At 41.1% G+C, this 17,034-nt stretch overlaps 1 protein-coding gene across 2 annotated transcripts; it reads left to right on the top strand.

The window, feature by feature from the left end:
• The first annotated feature begins 524 nt into the window (after positions 1-524).
• On the top strand, positions 525-7,376 carry LOC147895434 (autophagy-related protein 8C-like). 2 transcript variants are annotated; one of them, XM_087383343.1, is made up of 6 exons: positions 525-673; positions 829-869; positions 1,033-1,088; positions 6,545-6,597; positions 6,729-6,847; positions 7,012-7,375. In XM_087383343.1, exons 2-6 carry the CDS (start codon positions 833-835, stop codon positions 7,104-7,106), a joined length of 360 nt encoding a protein of 119 aa, XP_087239469.1. In that variant the 5' UTR covers positions 525-673; positions 829-832; the 3' UTR covers positions 7,107-7,375. The 2 variants fall into 2 exon arrangements, with proteins under 2 accessions (XP_087239469.1, XP_087239470.1); XM_087383344.1 differs by having other exon boundaries at positions 548-645; positions 7,012-7,376.
• Positions 7,377-17,034: the final 9,658 nt, after the last annotated feature.

The raw sequence follows: 17,034 nt of genomic DNA, 5'->3' as shown, positions 1-17,034 counted from the left end.
GGTAGTGCTATTTTGGAGGATTTGTGAATTTCCACGTGTATTTTTAAAAAAATTAATTAGCTTTTATGGATAAAAGTCGACTTTTAATAGTGGTCCAAAAGTGTTTGATTTACCATTGTACTAGGAGGCAATGCCTACATGCACTTGTGCACTATTGTTAGTGTATGCAATCGGTAGGGATGTCAGATAGCGTCACATGTTGTCTGTTTGCAGGCCATGGGGGAACGTTGTAGTGTTGACCAATTGGCAATGCCAGATTTATTGAGCGTAGCCTAGTGCGAGAATGTACTATACTAGGAGGTAGTGCCCACATGCATGTGTGCACGCTTGTTGTTTAGCACAAGCAATTGATAGGGATTGTCAGACAACGTCATAGGTGGGCAAGCGACCTACGACATAGGGAAATGTTGCAGCAGTGACAAGTTGGTGCGGGAACGGCGAAAGGTCTATGCTGACGTAGACAAACAATTTGGGGTCAAAGAGCCAACGTGGAGGTATGGTCAAGGTTAACCTTGGGAGGCAAGCAAGGATAGTTTCGAGGCCTATTTTGGGCCTGACTTTTGGGGTTTGCTTTGCGTCATTTCACACGCTTTGCATCGATTTTTCTTGCCCTATTGACTCCTCCGCCGCTCCTTGATTCTTCCCGTAAGCGTTGTCAGATCTTCCCTTTCAGGTTTTGTGTTCTTATCCGTTTTCCTTCACATTCCGTGGCGTACTTTCTCCGATTTCTGGCCCTTTTGCGATTGTTTTTGGCCCCTGTAGTGTTAATGATTGCGAATACTGGTCGTTCCTCACGTACTGACTGTTATTCATCATCTTTTCTGGCAGTGAAATGGCTAAGAGCTCATTCAAACAGGAGCACGACTTAGGTTTGTATATGCCGATCTTTGTAACAGCATGGGCGCGACTAAGTTCTCAATCTTTGAAAGATCGGAGGGAAAGGGGATTTTTGCTACTAGACGTGTAATTTTCATCTCCTCTTCGTTGGTTGTCAAATTTCATCTCCATTGATACAGTCTTTCTTGTTAACAGAAAAGAGGACAGCAGAAGCTTCACGAATTCGAGATAAATATCCCGATAGAATCCCGGTATGCAACTTTTTGAAATCCAAGAACTCTGGCTTGTATGTTTGTCTATCATGTCGCTTCCGTTCATCTTTGGGCTTCTGTCTATCATGTCGCTTCTGTTCCCAACCGTTTTTTTCAGGCCATGGCGCTTACAAAGGTGAATTCGTTTGTTGATCTGAAAGCAAGACCTTTGAGTTAAAAACATGAAATACGACTGTCGATTTTTAGTCTACGTATGGAGTGCTCATGAAATTGCATAGATTTCATGGTTGCATGTGAACCGTTTTTCTGTTAACAGATCGTCAGGGATGTAACCTGTGTGGATGCCAGCTAGTTACTGGCAGTGGCAGCAAGCTCCATGGTGGATTGTCTATTGGGAGGATCGGATTCCCTTGTTCATGCTCAGCAATCATTTCATGTTGACGTGAGACCTTGTGCCATGGAGTGAAGACCCCATTCATTTGCATCAAGGCCAATGATGCTAGGCTGGGGCTTTTATTTAATATGTTTTTTAAGGATTTCAGTGAACATGGTAAAGTAGTTTCTGCTATGAATGATGGAGCTCTGCCTTCTTTGGAAGGCCATGCCAGACCTTTGCAAGGATGCCTATCTTTGTCCTTGATGACAACATGCTCCTTGTCAAACTAGGAGAAAGAGCTTAACTGCATTAAAGAAAAAATAATTAAAAATCACGATACTCGTTTCACAAGGGCTATTGCAAAGCAATGAACCCTTCCAAATCATGCTTATCATTGATTGGAAGGCGAACAAACCTCAGCACATGTTGATGTTTGACACCTTATCTCTCAATTTCCTTAAACTATAAGCAAAAGTTTCTATTGAAGTGAAACATAAAGTGTTGATGTGTGGACTCTGCCCTTCAGATTCCGAAGTGTTCACAGAAACTGAGTGTGATGATCTTTGTATAAATGAATGCACTCTAAGTGTGCACGTGTGAAGTTCCATGGGGTAAGCAAACTACAATGGTGGGGAGAATTGACCCATCTATCCCAACACCCCCTCTCAACGGCCCACCGTGGGCCTCCGTGGGGTAAGAAAACTACAATGGTGGGGAGAGTTGACCCATCTATCCCAACACACCCCCTCAACGACCCACCGTGGGCCTAGGCCCTACACCCTCCTGAATGTTTCAAGAAAAGGCTTAAGGTGTCTCCTCCAGAACATCCAAGAACATGTCTATATAGTGCTTGAACTCTTTGATCAAACGTGTCATTGTCTTTACTATAATCTTGTAATTGCTTAGGTGCCATCATTATGTCCATCCACTGTGTCACCATCTTGTGCACTTTGTATGCATCTTTTACAACCGTGGTTATGTAGAAGCGTGTTTTCGAGGATTTATTTAATTAAAACATTAAAATTTCTAACCATGAACTGAATTTATGCCAACACACATCATTCATCACACAGTCTTAAAAATTGAAAAATAAAAGATAATGGAACACAAAAAACACGAGATCGTGTGGGGTGCAAACGAGGATCATTCCTTGCTAGAGCTTAAATACTTGGCGTATTTTTGTATTCCAATAATGCTGAATCTCAATACAAAAGTATTTCATAATTTAGGATGGAACCTGTGAAATTCTAGGATAACCTAAAAATCCTTTATATTGTAGGAGGAAATTAATGTGGCAATAATAAAAGATAAGGTACGTGTTGTCAAGATGTGGCTATAACCCTAGAATCTTTGTCAAGTGCCCAAAACTCAGCCAATGGAACGTGGTGAAGGCGAAGTCCTTATGCTTCTTTCATCCTCTTTTCACGAAGACATTGTCACAATCACCTAGATCACAATTGATATGGGAATGTATTTGGCAATTGCAATTTACGCGAGGCTAAATTGTGAACTTTCTGGCTCCGGACAATTGACGGATTCTCCTATCCTCTTCCAGGTGTCAATAAACAAAGTCAAAATGTGGAAGATTAGAATTAGAGCAGAGAAACCTGGAAGTAGTGAAGTTTGCAAAAAATTGCAATTGATATGGAGCAAGTTTGTGCTTGTAGGTCGTGATGAAATTTGGCACCAAAACAACAAGCAACAGGCTGGAAGACTAATAGCAATTTGCCTTGCCCTAGAGTTGTTTGGTGTATGAGTTGGGGCTTGGAGGTCATTAGAAGGCAAGTACAGTAGATAGGACATCAACATTTGTCCCATAGACCTCATCAGTCTCGGGGCTGATGGTACGTATCAAATCGAGGGCTTCAGTTCAGCCGTTGAATATATACATGTTTTGTTTATCTATTTGGTTCTCTCTCTCTCTAGATCTAATATCATTAGGCTGTGTAATACCCTAGTAATCAAATATCATTAGTGAGCTGGTAATGATAGCAGAGGACAAGAATATATGTCTTGCTCAAATATTTGATGTGTTAGAAGTGGATGATCCATGGAGAGGAATCACAAGTTCTACCGAGGAGTTCATATACATCAACACAAGTGGTCGGGGACTCCATGGATACTGGGAATTGGGTTGCCAATTGTGTTTTGATAAAACACCCAAATCCCAAAAACATCCAAAAGACGAGAACCTTTCTGAGAAGGAAGGACTCTTAAATCAAATAGGTGTGCCAATTGTCAAGTTGAACATGAACAACTAGCTGAAGTTAAAAAACCAAAAGGGGGCCAACCCAAGATTCAATGAATTTGATGGAGAATTAGTAATGTTTGTTGGAAATTGACCCTCATGGGGGCGCGCATCCTTGCAAAGGCTTGAGAGGGTATGATCAGAGTGTTACCTGATTGGTTGTGTGGAGCTAGGATATGATTGGATCATGCATGTTGGAGTGAGTTTACTAGTGGACTAGCGTGGCTGTGAGTTGTGACTCATGGATGTGCTGGAATGGCTGCATGATTGACCATATGGCGTTTGGAGACTACTTGCAATTATTGTGGCAATGATTGGAGTGGCAACGAACATATACATATATACATCAAGATGAAGAACTCGGTCCTTTTGTCCATCTTGGCTCTTATGAGAGCCGTAATCAGCTTGTCCTGCTGATAGTAGCATAGAGTTGAGCAGCTGATCTTATGTCCTGTTTGTAGGAAGTCCTTAGCAGCGAGTCTGTCAGCTTTGAATCCTTCTTGTAAACCTGCAAAAAGGCTGGTATGCATGAGCAGGCAGTTTGTCAGCAAGCTGTGTGTTAGCCCACATAAATAAAGTCACTTAGTCCTTCTGTTGGTTTGCTTGTCTTCTTCATTTCATGCAGCTTTTCCATGTGATGTTAAATCGACTGCTTTGTGGAAATTGTGGTATAACTGTAGTGGTTCATGGAACGGATTTCAGAGCATGAAACAAACTCGAGGTGACTTTGATATTTGGCCCTCTGTGGGCACATGAGCAGGCAGTTTGTCAACAAGCTGTATGTTAGCCACATAAATGAAGTCATTTAGTCCTTCTGCTGGTTCGCTTGTCTTCTTCATTTCATGCAGCTTTTGCATCTGATGTTAAATCGACAGCTTTGTGGAAATTGTCATTGCGTGTGAGTTTCAACTGTGGATTGCGTGCAACTATATTCCAACAGTGTTTGTAAACCCAGTGATGAGTGAGGAATGGGAGTACTAGGTGGAAGAGGATGGGAGTAATTATGTTAGAGTGTAATTATCTATACCCTGATTACTCACATGTACATTAGATAGTACACTATGAGCCACCACCATTGGTTTCAGTTTGCTCGTAAGTCTCCTTCTGCAGCGTGGCCTACGCAAGACTCTCAGTGCCTGCTGGAAGGTCTGCTTACCCAAAGGAGCAATTATATAGAGAGGGCTGAATGCCCTCCTCCCGTGCTCTTTGGGCTGACTGAGTCCCTGGAGGGCCGGCTAGGGCCTCATTGGGGCTGACCAGGAAGGCTTATTCTACCGTTGATATGGCCGAGTATGCAGGGCCCTATGGACAAGCTAATTGACCGACCAGACCTTGCTGGCTGGATGAATTGACCAGGTTGTCCTGGGCCTTTAAATCATGCTTCCTTTCCTCAGTCGTGTTTTTTTAGTGCCTGATATATCAATGCATTGCCCTTTGGCAGAACCTATGGGCAGCCCTCTGAATGGACAGCAGCCCTGTGGATCCTAAGGGATTACGAGGAGATCAGATAGACACAATCCCTCTTGAAGTTTGAGGTGATGGACCTTAGACTCTTTTAGCATCAAAATGTGGCAGCTTCTAGATTGTGTCCTCATTTGCTTGTCAACTTGAGATTCTAGAGAGATTCTCAGGCTTTAAGGGTGGAGGAATTCTAATCCATTGTGCTAATCCTGCAGGAACAAATTCCAAGTTCTCCACCAAAAACACTTGGCATATTGGTGTCTTTTTGAAGTATATATATCCTCACATCACATAAACATTGTTGAGATTTTGTGTTCGTTTTCTTGAAGCTTTCCAACTTAGCAAATTACACCTTTTGCCTCTCTTTCTTCATCGTGAAAGAAGGATGACATTTTTAGAATGTGCATACTCAGCTGAGGTAGAAGATACTGTGATATTTGGCAGGCGACCCAAATGGGTGATGTTCAATGTCAGGCTATTGTTTTATGTTAGCAAGGAGCAGCCTACACTAGCACTTTCATCCAGACTATAGAGTGGCCTGTTGTGCTAGCTGTGAGGGCTTTGTGGTTGAGGTGGCTCTTAGAGGATCTCTCACTCTCTCTCTCTCTCTCTCTCTCTCTCTCTCTCTCTCTCTCTCTCTCTCATATGCAGAAACTACATCCATATAGGCATCTAGACAGCATGTGCACACACACAGGCACAGGCATATGCCCAAGCACAGCATACTATGTATGTATATATGCATGTGTGTGTGCGTGTATATGTCTGTTGGTGTTTTATGCATGTCTGTATTTGCGTCTATGCTGTGCTTGTGCATATGCCTGTGATGTATCGATCTATCTGTTGATCTATCTGTTGTATCTATGTGTAACATGTGTGTTTTATGTAATGTATGTATGTATTTATGTGTATATATATGCATGTGTGTGTGTGTTTTTTTTGGGGGGGGGGTACGTAGACACACTTGTATACCTCCCATCTCCTAAATATGTTGAATTTCTTTTTGTAAAGGCTTTTTGAAAGCTTAAAGCAAATGCCCTAGTCACAAGTACGTGATCTATAATTAGAGTAATTTTGATGTGGTGATAATTTGTAATGGCTTTGCCGAAAGTAGATTTGCTGATGCATGCTCTTGATTTTGCAAGTATTTATTTTCATCTTTTGTGGAATGTGTTTTTTCATGGACGATTCACTTAGATAAAGTTGGCATTAGCAAAAAGGAAGGTCTTGAGTGCTTATGCTTGCTTACTAAGTTGAAATCCATCCCATCCTACTTGAAGTTTTGTTCTTACAAGCTCTGTTCTTCCTTTTTATTTCACTTGTTTTGAAGCAAAATTAAACTTGTGTAGTTGGATTATTCTAGTCTTATGTGTATGTATTTGTGTACTTATATCACTAGTTTTGGCACAGGTAATTGTTGAGAAAGCTGAAAGGAGTGACATTCCAAATATCGACAAAAAGAAGTAAGATGCTTCTGAGAGATACTATGACGTTTGTGCATGGTTTGAGGTTTTGCCCTAGTGTAAACCTGTCTTGAGTTTCTCCAGCTCCTTGTGGGAAAAGATTATCTAAGGTTGTGTGACTTGCCTACCAGATACCTGGTTCCTGCTGACCTGACAGTTGGTCAATTCGTCTATGTAATACGGAAGAGGATCAAGTTAAATGCAGAGAAGGCTATCTTCATCTTTGTGAACAATGTCCTACCCCCCACTGGTACAGTCCAGGTGTTTTGTGCCTTTATGGCTTCTATTGCAATTCTTGCTTGCTATGGTATTGTTTAGAAGGAGGTTTATTTACATAGCATACAACAACCAACTCAATATTTTCTTGAGGTCTTGAAACTTCGAGGTTTTAATTCTTCTGTCTGCATGGTACAGCTGCAATTATGTCCTCTATCTATGACGAGCATAGAGATGAAGATGGGTTCCTGTATGTCACCTACAGTGGAGAGAACACGTTTGGTATTTGGTGAATAATCAGCATTGCAAGAAAAGGTTTAGGGAGCTGTGGAGTTCTTGCAATTCTTCGTGGACTTCCATGTATTTTGATTTGATATCCTGTGTTTCTGAAAGGAGAGTGTACTGTCCAACTACAGTACCACATAGGTCCTTATGCCCATAGCCTTATATGTAATGATGTACATAGAGTCCTGAGATGAAAAATAAAACTGTTAATTTGTCCTTGAAAATGTAAATTTCATACAAATTTTGTAAATAGCAATTCAGTTGTCTCAAAATTTTTTACCTTCTGAGTTCATGGGTCATGAGTTTATGTAGGGAGAAACATTGGTACTGCATGGTGCTTTTATTTCCTTCCCTTTCCAGACTGAAGGCAGGTTCTAGCATTGTCATGTATGTGTGCTTTGTTGATTTTTATTTTAATCCTTCTAGTGAAATTTGTCACTAGGGAATCTCCTCTTTGGCTCTGCAGTTGTGGAATTTCCAGATGCGGTGCTTGAAATTTTGACATCAGCGATTAGAAAGGTATCCATGTATTGGCTTTGGTTGTGGTGATGAATAGGCTGCGAATGGTTGTTTTCAAGGCTTGTTGCAACTTTGAGGCATATGTTTTCATATGAAGCTTCTAGTTGGGAGTATTGAATGCTGCTGAATTTGTTGTAAAAGTTTTAGTTTTACAGGTTTGGCCTAGTGCTGTGGGCTTGTGACAAGTCCTATGCTAGTCCTAGAATAGTACTCAAGCTAACAGAGCTGATACATCCCCTTGTACTGTTATGTTGTCCCAAGTTAGATTAAAGGTAGCAAGTTCACAATTATACAACAGAGCCTTGGTTATGTATCGAATATTGCTGAATTTGTTGCAAAATTTCAGTTTTGCAGCTTTGGCCTAGCCCCAAGCTAGGTTAAGGGTATAAAGTTCACAATAATACATTTGAGCCTTTGGTTTCACCTTTATTTTTGGGTAGCAAAGTGCTGTGGGCTTTGTGACAAGTCCTATGTTACCGGTGATGCATCCCTATGTACCCCAAGTTAGGTTAAAGGTATCAAGATTTAGATGCTCGGTTGGGAGAGACTAAAATGAACTTGTTAAGACTTCACAAGCAGCTGTAGCTTGAATGAAGAGATTTGGACTACTTTTTGATTAGCCTTCTCCTTCAGTGCTAGCCATTGTCATGGCTGAGTCTGCCCTTCACATCCGAAGTGCCGACAGAAACTCAGTATGAAGACTGTATAAATGGATGCTCAAGTATGTGTGGGGGTGTGGATTTGTATGTGTGAGCATATTTTTATACTATGGTCTACATCCTCTATTGGGCATTGATGATGTCAGTGGGGATGCCATAGTAGCTAGTCCCTGCAATGTGTGGAGTTTATGGTTTTCAATCTTATGGTGAGATTGAAACTGCACTCTGTTGTTTTTAGAGGATGAGTTTGGGAATGTTCTAGGTATATAAAGGTATTAAGATCAGAGTCCAAAAGTGGACTATTTGGAGTGCCTGAGTGAGATTCTGAAACAACCGACCCTACTAGACCCTCTCTGAAGCAACCCCAATCTAATTGTCCAATTCAATGGACTGAGATTGAGTTGACTAACTCTTTCCCATCTCTCTTTGTTTGTAAGTAACTTTACTGCTTCATTGCAATACTGAAATTACTGCAAATGCATCACGTTGCAACCCCATTTGTTGGACACAAATGATCACAAACAAAACAAGAAATTGTATCTCCATTCCAAGCTACGGCTTTACGTCTAATTGCCCATAATTCACTCAACAGCCATTCAACTTCTAGTGTAGTCTATACTATTACCGATTGGGATTGCAATTAAAAGATACGTGTCTGAACCAATGTGCTTTAAAGCAATCTACCAACTTAAACAATATTTCACTGATAAGTAAACTTACAAAGAAATGCAATCAAACCAACAACTTGCAGAATGTTCGAATTCTCAAATTTAAGTACTGACACCAAATTTCAAATTTATTCCGAGTGACCTATACAGACTCAATGGGTTACCTTCAACTGCAACCAACTCACATGCCAACCTTTGACTTCCAGGGGCCTTCAATCCTTCTGGAAATCTTCCACTACCATTTGCTCAAGCTCTCCACTTAGTAATCGCTCACAAATGCTCAAGCCAATATGGCTATTGCAATAACTAAAACCAGTGCAATGCATCTGTGAACTCAGGAGGAACAAAGAGATTAACACGTTTGGCTCTCTATTCAATACTCTCTCATGGCCCTCTTGGATCAATGTAGACTTCAATAGTTGGTAGTTTCCTTATGCAAAGATGAGAATAAAGCACCATAGTGCAAAACCAACTTGCTTGAAAGAGAGAGAGAGAGATCTATTAACGTCTTTGGGATGCCTTAGGGCATATGAGAAAGTATACACCAAAAAAAGAGTAGCTACTACATCTTTGGGAATTAAAGAGTCTAGGAGTGCACATGGCATATCAACTCTAAGTTATTTTAGCGCACAACTACTTAATCAAAGCTTGGCCATCTCAATAGACCGTACCGACAAAGGATGTGCAACAACAAGATGTAGAGTAGCAGGATCCACAGCAGCAGGATCCACAACATTAGTAACCTGAGCAGCATGTGGAAGATTCTTAGAATGAGTCTTTACTGCAAAAAAGTCAAGAGAGATTTTGAGCAATAATAGAAAAACAGATGACACTCGTAATCATTTTGTATTAATACATCAAATGCCAACTTTTTTTTTTTTGGTTGCAAATAATACTTGGAGCCAATAGCTTTGTATTATTTGAATTGTTCTATTTACAATGTCCTTGCATTGAATTTTGCTTTCACTTCTTTGAAGTATCTGCAAAAATAAATTTTTAGCGATATATAAATGTATTATGCAAATGTAAAGAGAATCAAATTAGGAGAAACACAGGGTGGAAACCAACTTACTTTCCTGTTGTTCAAAATGAATGAAAACTTACTTTCCTGTTGTTCAAAATGAATGAAAATTCTTTACGGATATTGTTCTCAGTTTCCATAATAATGTCATTGCGTAACTGATAGAGAGTGCAGCATTGTCCCAGTGAGATGGATGTTAGAAGGATGTCATTCTCAATAACATTGATTTCAATTATTGGACCTAATGATCTCTCGTCTTGGTCCATAGCCATAAGTTTTGTGCCTATCATCCTGCTGCGTTTATAGTAAAAAGAGAAAATAAAGTTTTGCGAGGCAATCATGTACTTAATGTTGATGGAGTTATGAGCAATCTCCAATACACATTGTTGGCCACCATTCTATCCCAACCATTATCCAAAATTTTTGAAATTGGAACTTCATCATATTCTTTTGCTCTGAAAGTCAACATTGTCATACAAACTTTAACTGGATAATCCTGAAAAAGTTCTACAAAAATTGTAAGTGGCATGAAAATGTTGATTTTAATTTTCCTGGTAGAAATATTTGGTTTCAAGGAATGCTGTACTTTCGTAAATAGTTTGGCTCTGTATGATTCTGTGATGTTGCATCAGGGAGACTGGCCAATCAAATTGTATTCCACGCCTGGAGATCTTGCTTTTTTAATAAACCGTGTGAGTGAGCATTGTCCATCAATTCATAAAAGTGATCATAAAAAAATATATCCGATTCAGCCAGCATTGTTGATTTTCTACCCCCAATAGCATCATGTAAAGCATCAAAGAATCCCAGTATGCACTCCATTGGTTGCCACTCTTCGTCTGATGAGGGATATATATCTGAACCAAAACAAAGACACTGTCTGTCATGGAAAGAAACACTTATTTCATTTCAAGTATTTCATTACGTAAATACACTTACAATTGGGTTTATGGTGTGAAAGATAAGCAGGATAATCTCATAATACAAGTTCTCGGTGCATGTAGACATGTTGTATCCAAACCTCTCTCAGTAGGGGAGAAATGGGGTCTCAAAAGGGCCTCCAATTAGTGTTTCCTAATTACAAGGGATTAGAGAGTGATTTGAGGTGTACCAATGAGAGTGCTAGAAGGTGGGGCAATGGTATGTTGAGGTGGACGGTGGGCAAGCTTGCAAAGAGCCCCTATTGGTTGCTCCCCTTACACTAGGGACCACCCAAACCATCCCCCCCCCCTCTTAACCCATGTTTGATCCTCCTACCAAGTGCACCTCCCCCACATGAGCCCAAAACTACCTTCAATGGGATGGTAGGGCCCTTCTGGTGAATTTTTCTTCTCCCCTCCCTCTTTCTAGGGCCTCTACCCCCCACTGTTCTGGTCCAGCCTGCCAAATCCCTCCATTTGAACCAAATCCCATGTATTTTCCCTCTTCCCCCTCTTTCTCTGCTCCCTTCTGCTTTGGCTTGCTTGCTGCAGCTCCTCTTTGTCTCTCTCTCTGTCTCTGTCTCTCTCTCTCTCTCTCTCTCCCCTCTCCCTCTCCTGTGCCTCTGCTGGTGCTGCTCTGTTCTTCTCCATCTCCCTCTTTTGTGCCTCTGTTAGAGCTGCTCTGTCCCTCTGCTTCTCCCTCTCCTGTGCCTCTGTTGCTGCTGCTCTATCCCTCTCCTTCTCCCTCTTTTGTGCCTCTATTGGAGCTACTCTATCCCTCTCCTGCTCCCTCTCCTGTGCCTCTATTGCTGCTGATCTGTCCCTCTCCTTCTCCCTCTTTTGTGCCTCTGTTGGAGCTGCATTGCCTTGTGTAGGAGTCCCATTCTTGCTGTTGCAACCTCTGCAAGCATGGTGAGGAGCAAGGCTACAAGACCACGCAATGCAGTGACCTCTTGTGTCTTCCACCACCAGAAATGCATTGGATGAGTGGATCCCTTGCACCTATAGCTTAAATGACTGGATAGTGATGAAAGGATCGGCCAAAGGTCCACATAAGCTTCCCAAGAGCAAGAGAGGTGACATCTTGCATGAGTGGAAGGGGTGCATCTTGAAGTTCAAGTTTGGGAAGAAAGGATGGCTCGCAAAGTGCAACATGTTTACATGGGAAAAGATATGCGGCTTCCTCCATCATTCAATCAATGTAGGATCCATCACACTTTGAGCCTTTCTATCTATGTACCTTTTTCACCTATAAGTGTAATGAGTCCATTTGGAAATTTTGTGTTTGGTTTCTAAGAGCTCTTATTCATGGTGGCAGATTTTTTCCCTTCAAACTTCGAGGAGTGGGAACCAGTTGAATCATCTATAGGCAAGTTCACTGTGATTCATGAGGATTTAGGTAAGCAAATGCATGCTAGGGAGAAGTTGGCCTCCTTGCAAATGAAGAATGTGTATTGGTATAATGCAACATACATCACTCCAACGACATCATCAAGCTATGGCCGTCTGCAAACCATTGCACCACCACAACTTCAAGACATGGATTGCAGCAATGTGGACTGGAGGACATTGCAATTGTAGAAGGACAAGATTGCAAAGGATGTGGGCATGGCCATGAAGTTTACATTTGGATCCAAATGATCAAGGTTATTTTGGTTTATGCCTCTGCACATTTTTGCTTCTTTTTTTCAGATATAATGTGGTCTTGCAAGTGTGTAGATGAAAATGCTCTTGAAGATTTACTTGGGATGAATTGGGGCGCCAGGTCAAGCGACCAAAAGGTTGATGTGTTTCAATGTCACGCATGTAAAGATAATGTGGTTATTAGATACCGTTTGTCATGCCAAATGTTGTATTTAGCTTTTTAGTACAGGCGCTGGAAGAAAACAAATGGCCTGTGACTTCCCCTAGACTCTAATGATGAAGACAATACAGGGGTAAGTTTGTCTATTGATGTTGAAGAGGGAGATGTCAAGAGTGTGAATGTCACATCGCAATGGACTCTAAGGAATATGCGAGAACACCTATTGGTCATGGAGGACGGCATGTCAAAGTCCTTCTACTTTACCTTAAATGGTGGTAAGATCAGTCGCCGTGTTGAGAAGTGCATGCATAGTTCCAATTTCATTCCTCCTGCAACTTTGAAGATTTTTAAAAATGTGTTTGACTAGTGCAACATTTAATTATTTGTCTGTCAAATCCTAGTTATTGCTTCAAAAGATGATGGACAATTAAATTAAAATGTTATTTCTTTTAATGTTTTCTCCTTTCAGTTCATGGTAAATGTTTTTCAAAAAATTTGGGGATTTTATGATTAATTTTAATTTTTAGGGTTTTGATATATATTAAGGGGTAAGAGCCCTTTTTACATCACATTCTCACTTTCACGTTTAGAGAGCCATAGAAACTCCCACCCTCAAAAGTTACTCCCTCCATCATCTGCTATTTGCCATGGATTCAACTAGAATTGCGTTCCATGACTTCATCTTATGAACTACATTTGCAGATGAGGAAGAGCTATTTTTAGTGTTTGATAGGACTTTAGATGTCCTAGGCACATATATGCAAGCCAAGGATGACTTCTCAGATCTTATCCTCTACATGCAAGATAATTTCAGAAATTTTGCTTATACACTGTTGGGATAAGTATGATCAAGGGCTTGCTCTATGGTGCATGTGTGCATCTAGGGGAGTCACATGTGTGTTTGTGTGTGTTGTAAAGGCACATCAAGTGCTATGATGTGTCTAGTGTGTGACCTAAGTGATGATGTAAGCCAAAGGCAATCCCACTAATGTAGGGACTGATTCCCACTGATGTAGGGGCTGATTGCCACTTATGTAGGGAAGGTATTACCTTGTCCCCCTTTCTATAAGAGAGAGTCCTCTCTCTCACGATCCATAATAGAGAACTACCATTTTGTTTCATTGTGCTCTCACACCTCTTGCAAGATGCATCTATTCTATCCTACGAGATTCTATACTTGGTATCAGAGCTTTAGGTTCTAGTTCTAGCCAAGCCTAGCATTAGATGCTTTCTCTAGCATAAACTACTAGTTTTTCAAAGTTTCTTCATCTTCTCCATTTTCCTCCTTCTTCCCCAAATCTATGAGAGCTCTGTTCTCTACCTACAAGCGACCATTGTTCAAACCCTTTGAGCTGTAGACTCCTTGTGTATGGGCAACCTTCCAACTACAAACAATTAGGGAAATTTCTTCTGTACATGCAATGCCATCATGAAGACTGCTTGCCGATCTTTCGCGTAATGCCGCCTCTATGCTTACCTATCTGCAAATCCCTTTGAGCCCGAGCTAGATGACACTGTAGGCAAGTTGCTGATGAAATCTAGCTCGTTTGGTCAAGATTTAGAGGAGAAAATGCCAAAAAACAAGTCGGTTTTCTCAAGCTTGGCTATGGCGACCTGGTGCAACATTGTGCCCTTCCTTGGTGGAGGACCTTCTCTGGTATAAGACCTGCATAAAAATTCCCTTGAATAGAGCTATGAGCTGTGAGAATTGCACCCTCCAAGTTTAGGCCTCTGTTTTGGACAGTTTTGACAATGTTGTGAGTTTGATGCTACATTAGATGCTACTTTAGCATTTCTGATGTTTTAAAGTGTTGAATAGCATCAGTACAACTGTGGCTACAACTTTCCTTTAAGTTGCTATACCTGGATTTGCCTGGAATACTTTCATTTAGCCACCTCTATGAAGCATACAAGTTGAAGCATCATTTCCATTATGATTTGTAGTATGGAATTTGGTTACAAGTCTTTGCTACACTAAATGCTTGTACTTTGAAGTTTTTCAACTCTTTCTAGCCTTGTAAGAGAGTAGACACTACCCATTTTGGGTTAAGACCCTCTCATGGCTACCTTCTTGAATATGGATAAGTTCAATGGTAAAGGCTTTCACACATGGCAGATGAAAGTTGAGTTTGCATTGATGAGGGAAAACCTCTGGGGGCTTGTCAAACCTGCTTTAACTTCTTCTTCAACAGCCTCTAATGCTAGAGAATCCTCAGCTCTGACACATCCAGCACGAGATCCTGCTAGAGAAGAGAAAGCCTATGGCATCATTGCTCTTGGCTTAGGAGATGACTATATTCATCACATTTCTGATTTGGAGTCTCCTTCTGAAGCTTGGCAGAAGCTTGATATTATTTTTGGTGCTAGCTCTCACATCTCAAAATTGTCACTTAGGATTGCTTTCTTTGAATTAAAGATGGCTAGTGGCACTCCCTTGGCTGCCCATGTCAATCACATGCGGAGTCTCATGACTCAACTTGCTTCTATCAACTCTCCAATCACTACAGATGATGCAATGGCAGTGTTGCTCAAAAGTATGCCTGAAGATTATGATCATGTTGTTACCACTTTGAAAAATCTTCCTAATCCTACTCTTGAAGGTCTTATGACTGCTCTTCAAGAAGAAGAAAGGCACATGGAACTCCAGAGAGGCAATGACACAGCCTATGCCATAAAAACTCAAAAGGGCAAGTTTTCACCTTGTAGACATTGTGGGAAGACTAATCACCTCTCAAAAGATTGCTTCAAGATCAATCCTTGCAAACATTGTGGCAAAAACAATCACCATGAAAAGTATTGTAAAGCCAAAAAGGAAGCATCTACAAAGCTTGAAACTGCCAATCTACTTTCAGTTGATGTGCCTCCACAAGATGAGGCCTCTTATGAAGACTATGCTTTTTAAGCACTTTTTTGTTTATCATCACTTGGTCAAATTTTGAGGTTCTCTGCCTGGAGTAGTACTCCAAAAAGAATATCATATGTTATGTCTTTTGTAAATCACCTCTGGTCACCATATGATGTAGACCATGTGATATGTCTTTTGTCTGTCCCATTTCTGTGAACCTCACACCCTTGGGAACCCTTGCTAGCATGAGATCCTAGCCATAGATTTATCCTTGACCATGAGATGGCATGAGAAACTATGAGACTAGATGTATCCTTGACACTGCAAGAGGCAACCCCTTGAGGGGGGGTATGTTGGGATAAGTATGATCAAGGGCTTGCTCTATGGTGCATGTGTGCATCTAGGGGAGTCACATGTGTGTTTGTGTGTGTTGTAAAGGCACATCAAGTGCTATGATGTGTCTAGTGTGTGACCTAAGCGATGATGTAAGCCAAAGGCAATCCCACTGATGTAGGGACTGATTCCCACTGATGTAGGGGCTGATTGCCACTTATGTAGGGAAGGTATTACCTTCTCCCCCTTTCTATAAGAGAGAGTCCTCTCTCACAATCCATAATAGAGAACTACCATTTTGTTTCATTGTGCTCTCACACCTCTTGCAAGATGCATCTATTCTATCCTACAGGATTCTACATACACTTGACCACTCTTCAAAGAGATGGGTTCCCATAGATTACATAAAGTATCTGTTCCTAGAGGAACCCAAGTTTGTAAAGGGAGATGACATTCATCTTCCTTCTCTAAGAAGGAAATTTAGAGGAAGAAGCCTCATCGTCTAGCACCCCCTCTATTAGAACTACTGATCTGTTCATCCCTAGACTAGAATCGAACATGTACATGGAAGAGACTCTTAACGATGCAACAGAGGAGATGGAAGTAGCTCAAGCATTGAGCCTAATTCAAGAGCCCCTAGTAGAGCAAGAATCTGCATCGGAGACCGCTGACCCAGAATCAGACTTATGGTCCTTGTCCCCCCTCATCATTGATGGAGAAGAGTACGTATTCCTCCATGACATAGAGGTTCTTTTTGGACTACAAGAGGATGAGGCACTCGGAGTCCTATCTAGGTTTGATGTTGAGACAAGTGTCAAAGATCCGATGTTTTAGGTTCTGAAGACGAGACAATGGAAGAGTTTCTCTTGATGACACTGGTTTCAATGAGGGATGCAGACATGTCCATATATGATGCATAGCCCTCTCATGTAGAAGCTTCCACCTCCAACACAAGTCAGGAGAAAGTGTCCACCTACCAAATGGAACATCACATAGCACCTGGTTCCATCAACATTGCAAATGAGGAAGGGATAGAAGCTGGCGATGTAGTGGTAAGTTCGAACAATATTTTTTATTTTGATGTTCTTTTGGTATAATTTGTTTTGTCGATCTTCTAATGTTTGTTGAATTGTTGCAGGACGTGTTTGAGCTTGATGAATTCTCATA

This window comes from Dipteris shenzhenensis, chromosome 13 (assembly GCF_047967505.1).
Source record: "Dipteris shenzhenensis isolate YYH24624 ecotype China chromosome 13, Dip_SZ_1.0, whole genome shotgun sequence".
NCBI lineage: Eukaryota > Viridiplantae > Streptophyta > Polypodiopsida > Gleicheniales > Dipteridaceae > Dipteris > Dipteris shenzhenensis.
Note: the sequence above shows the minus strand (reverse complement) of the source record. Positions and strands in the feature narration are given on the sequence as shown.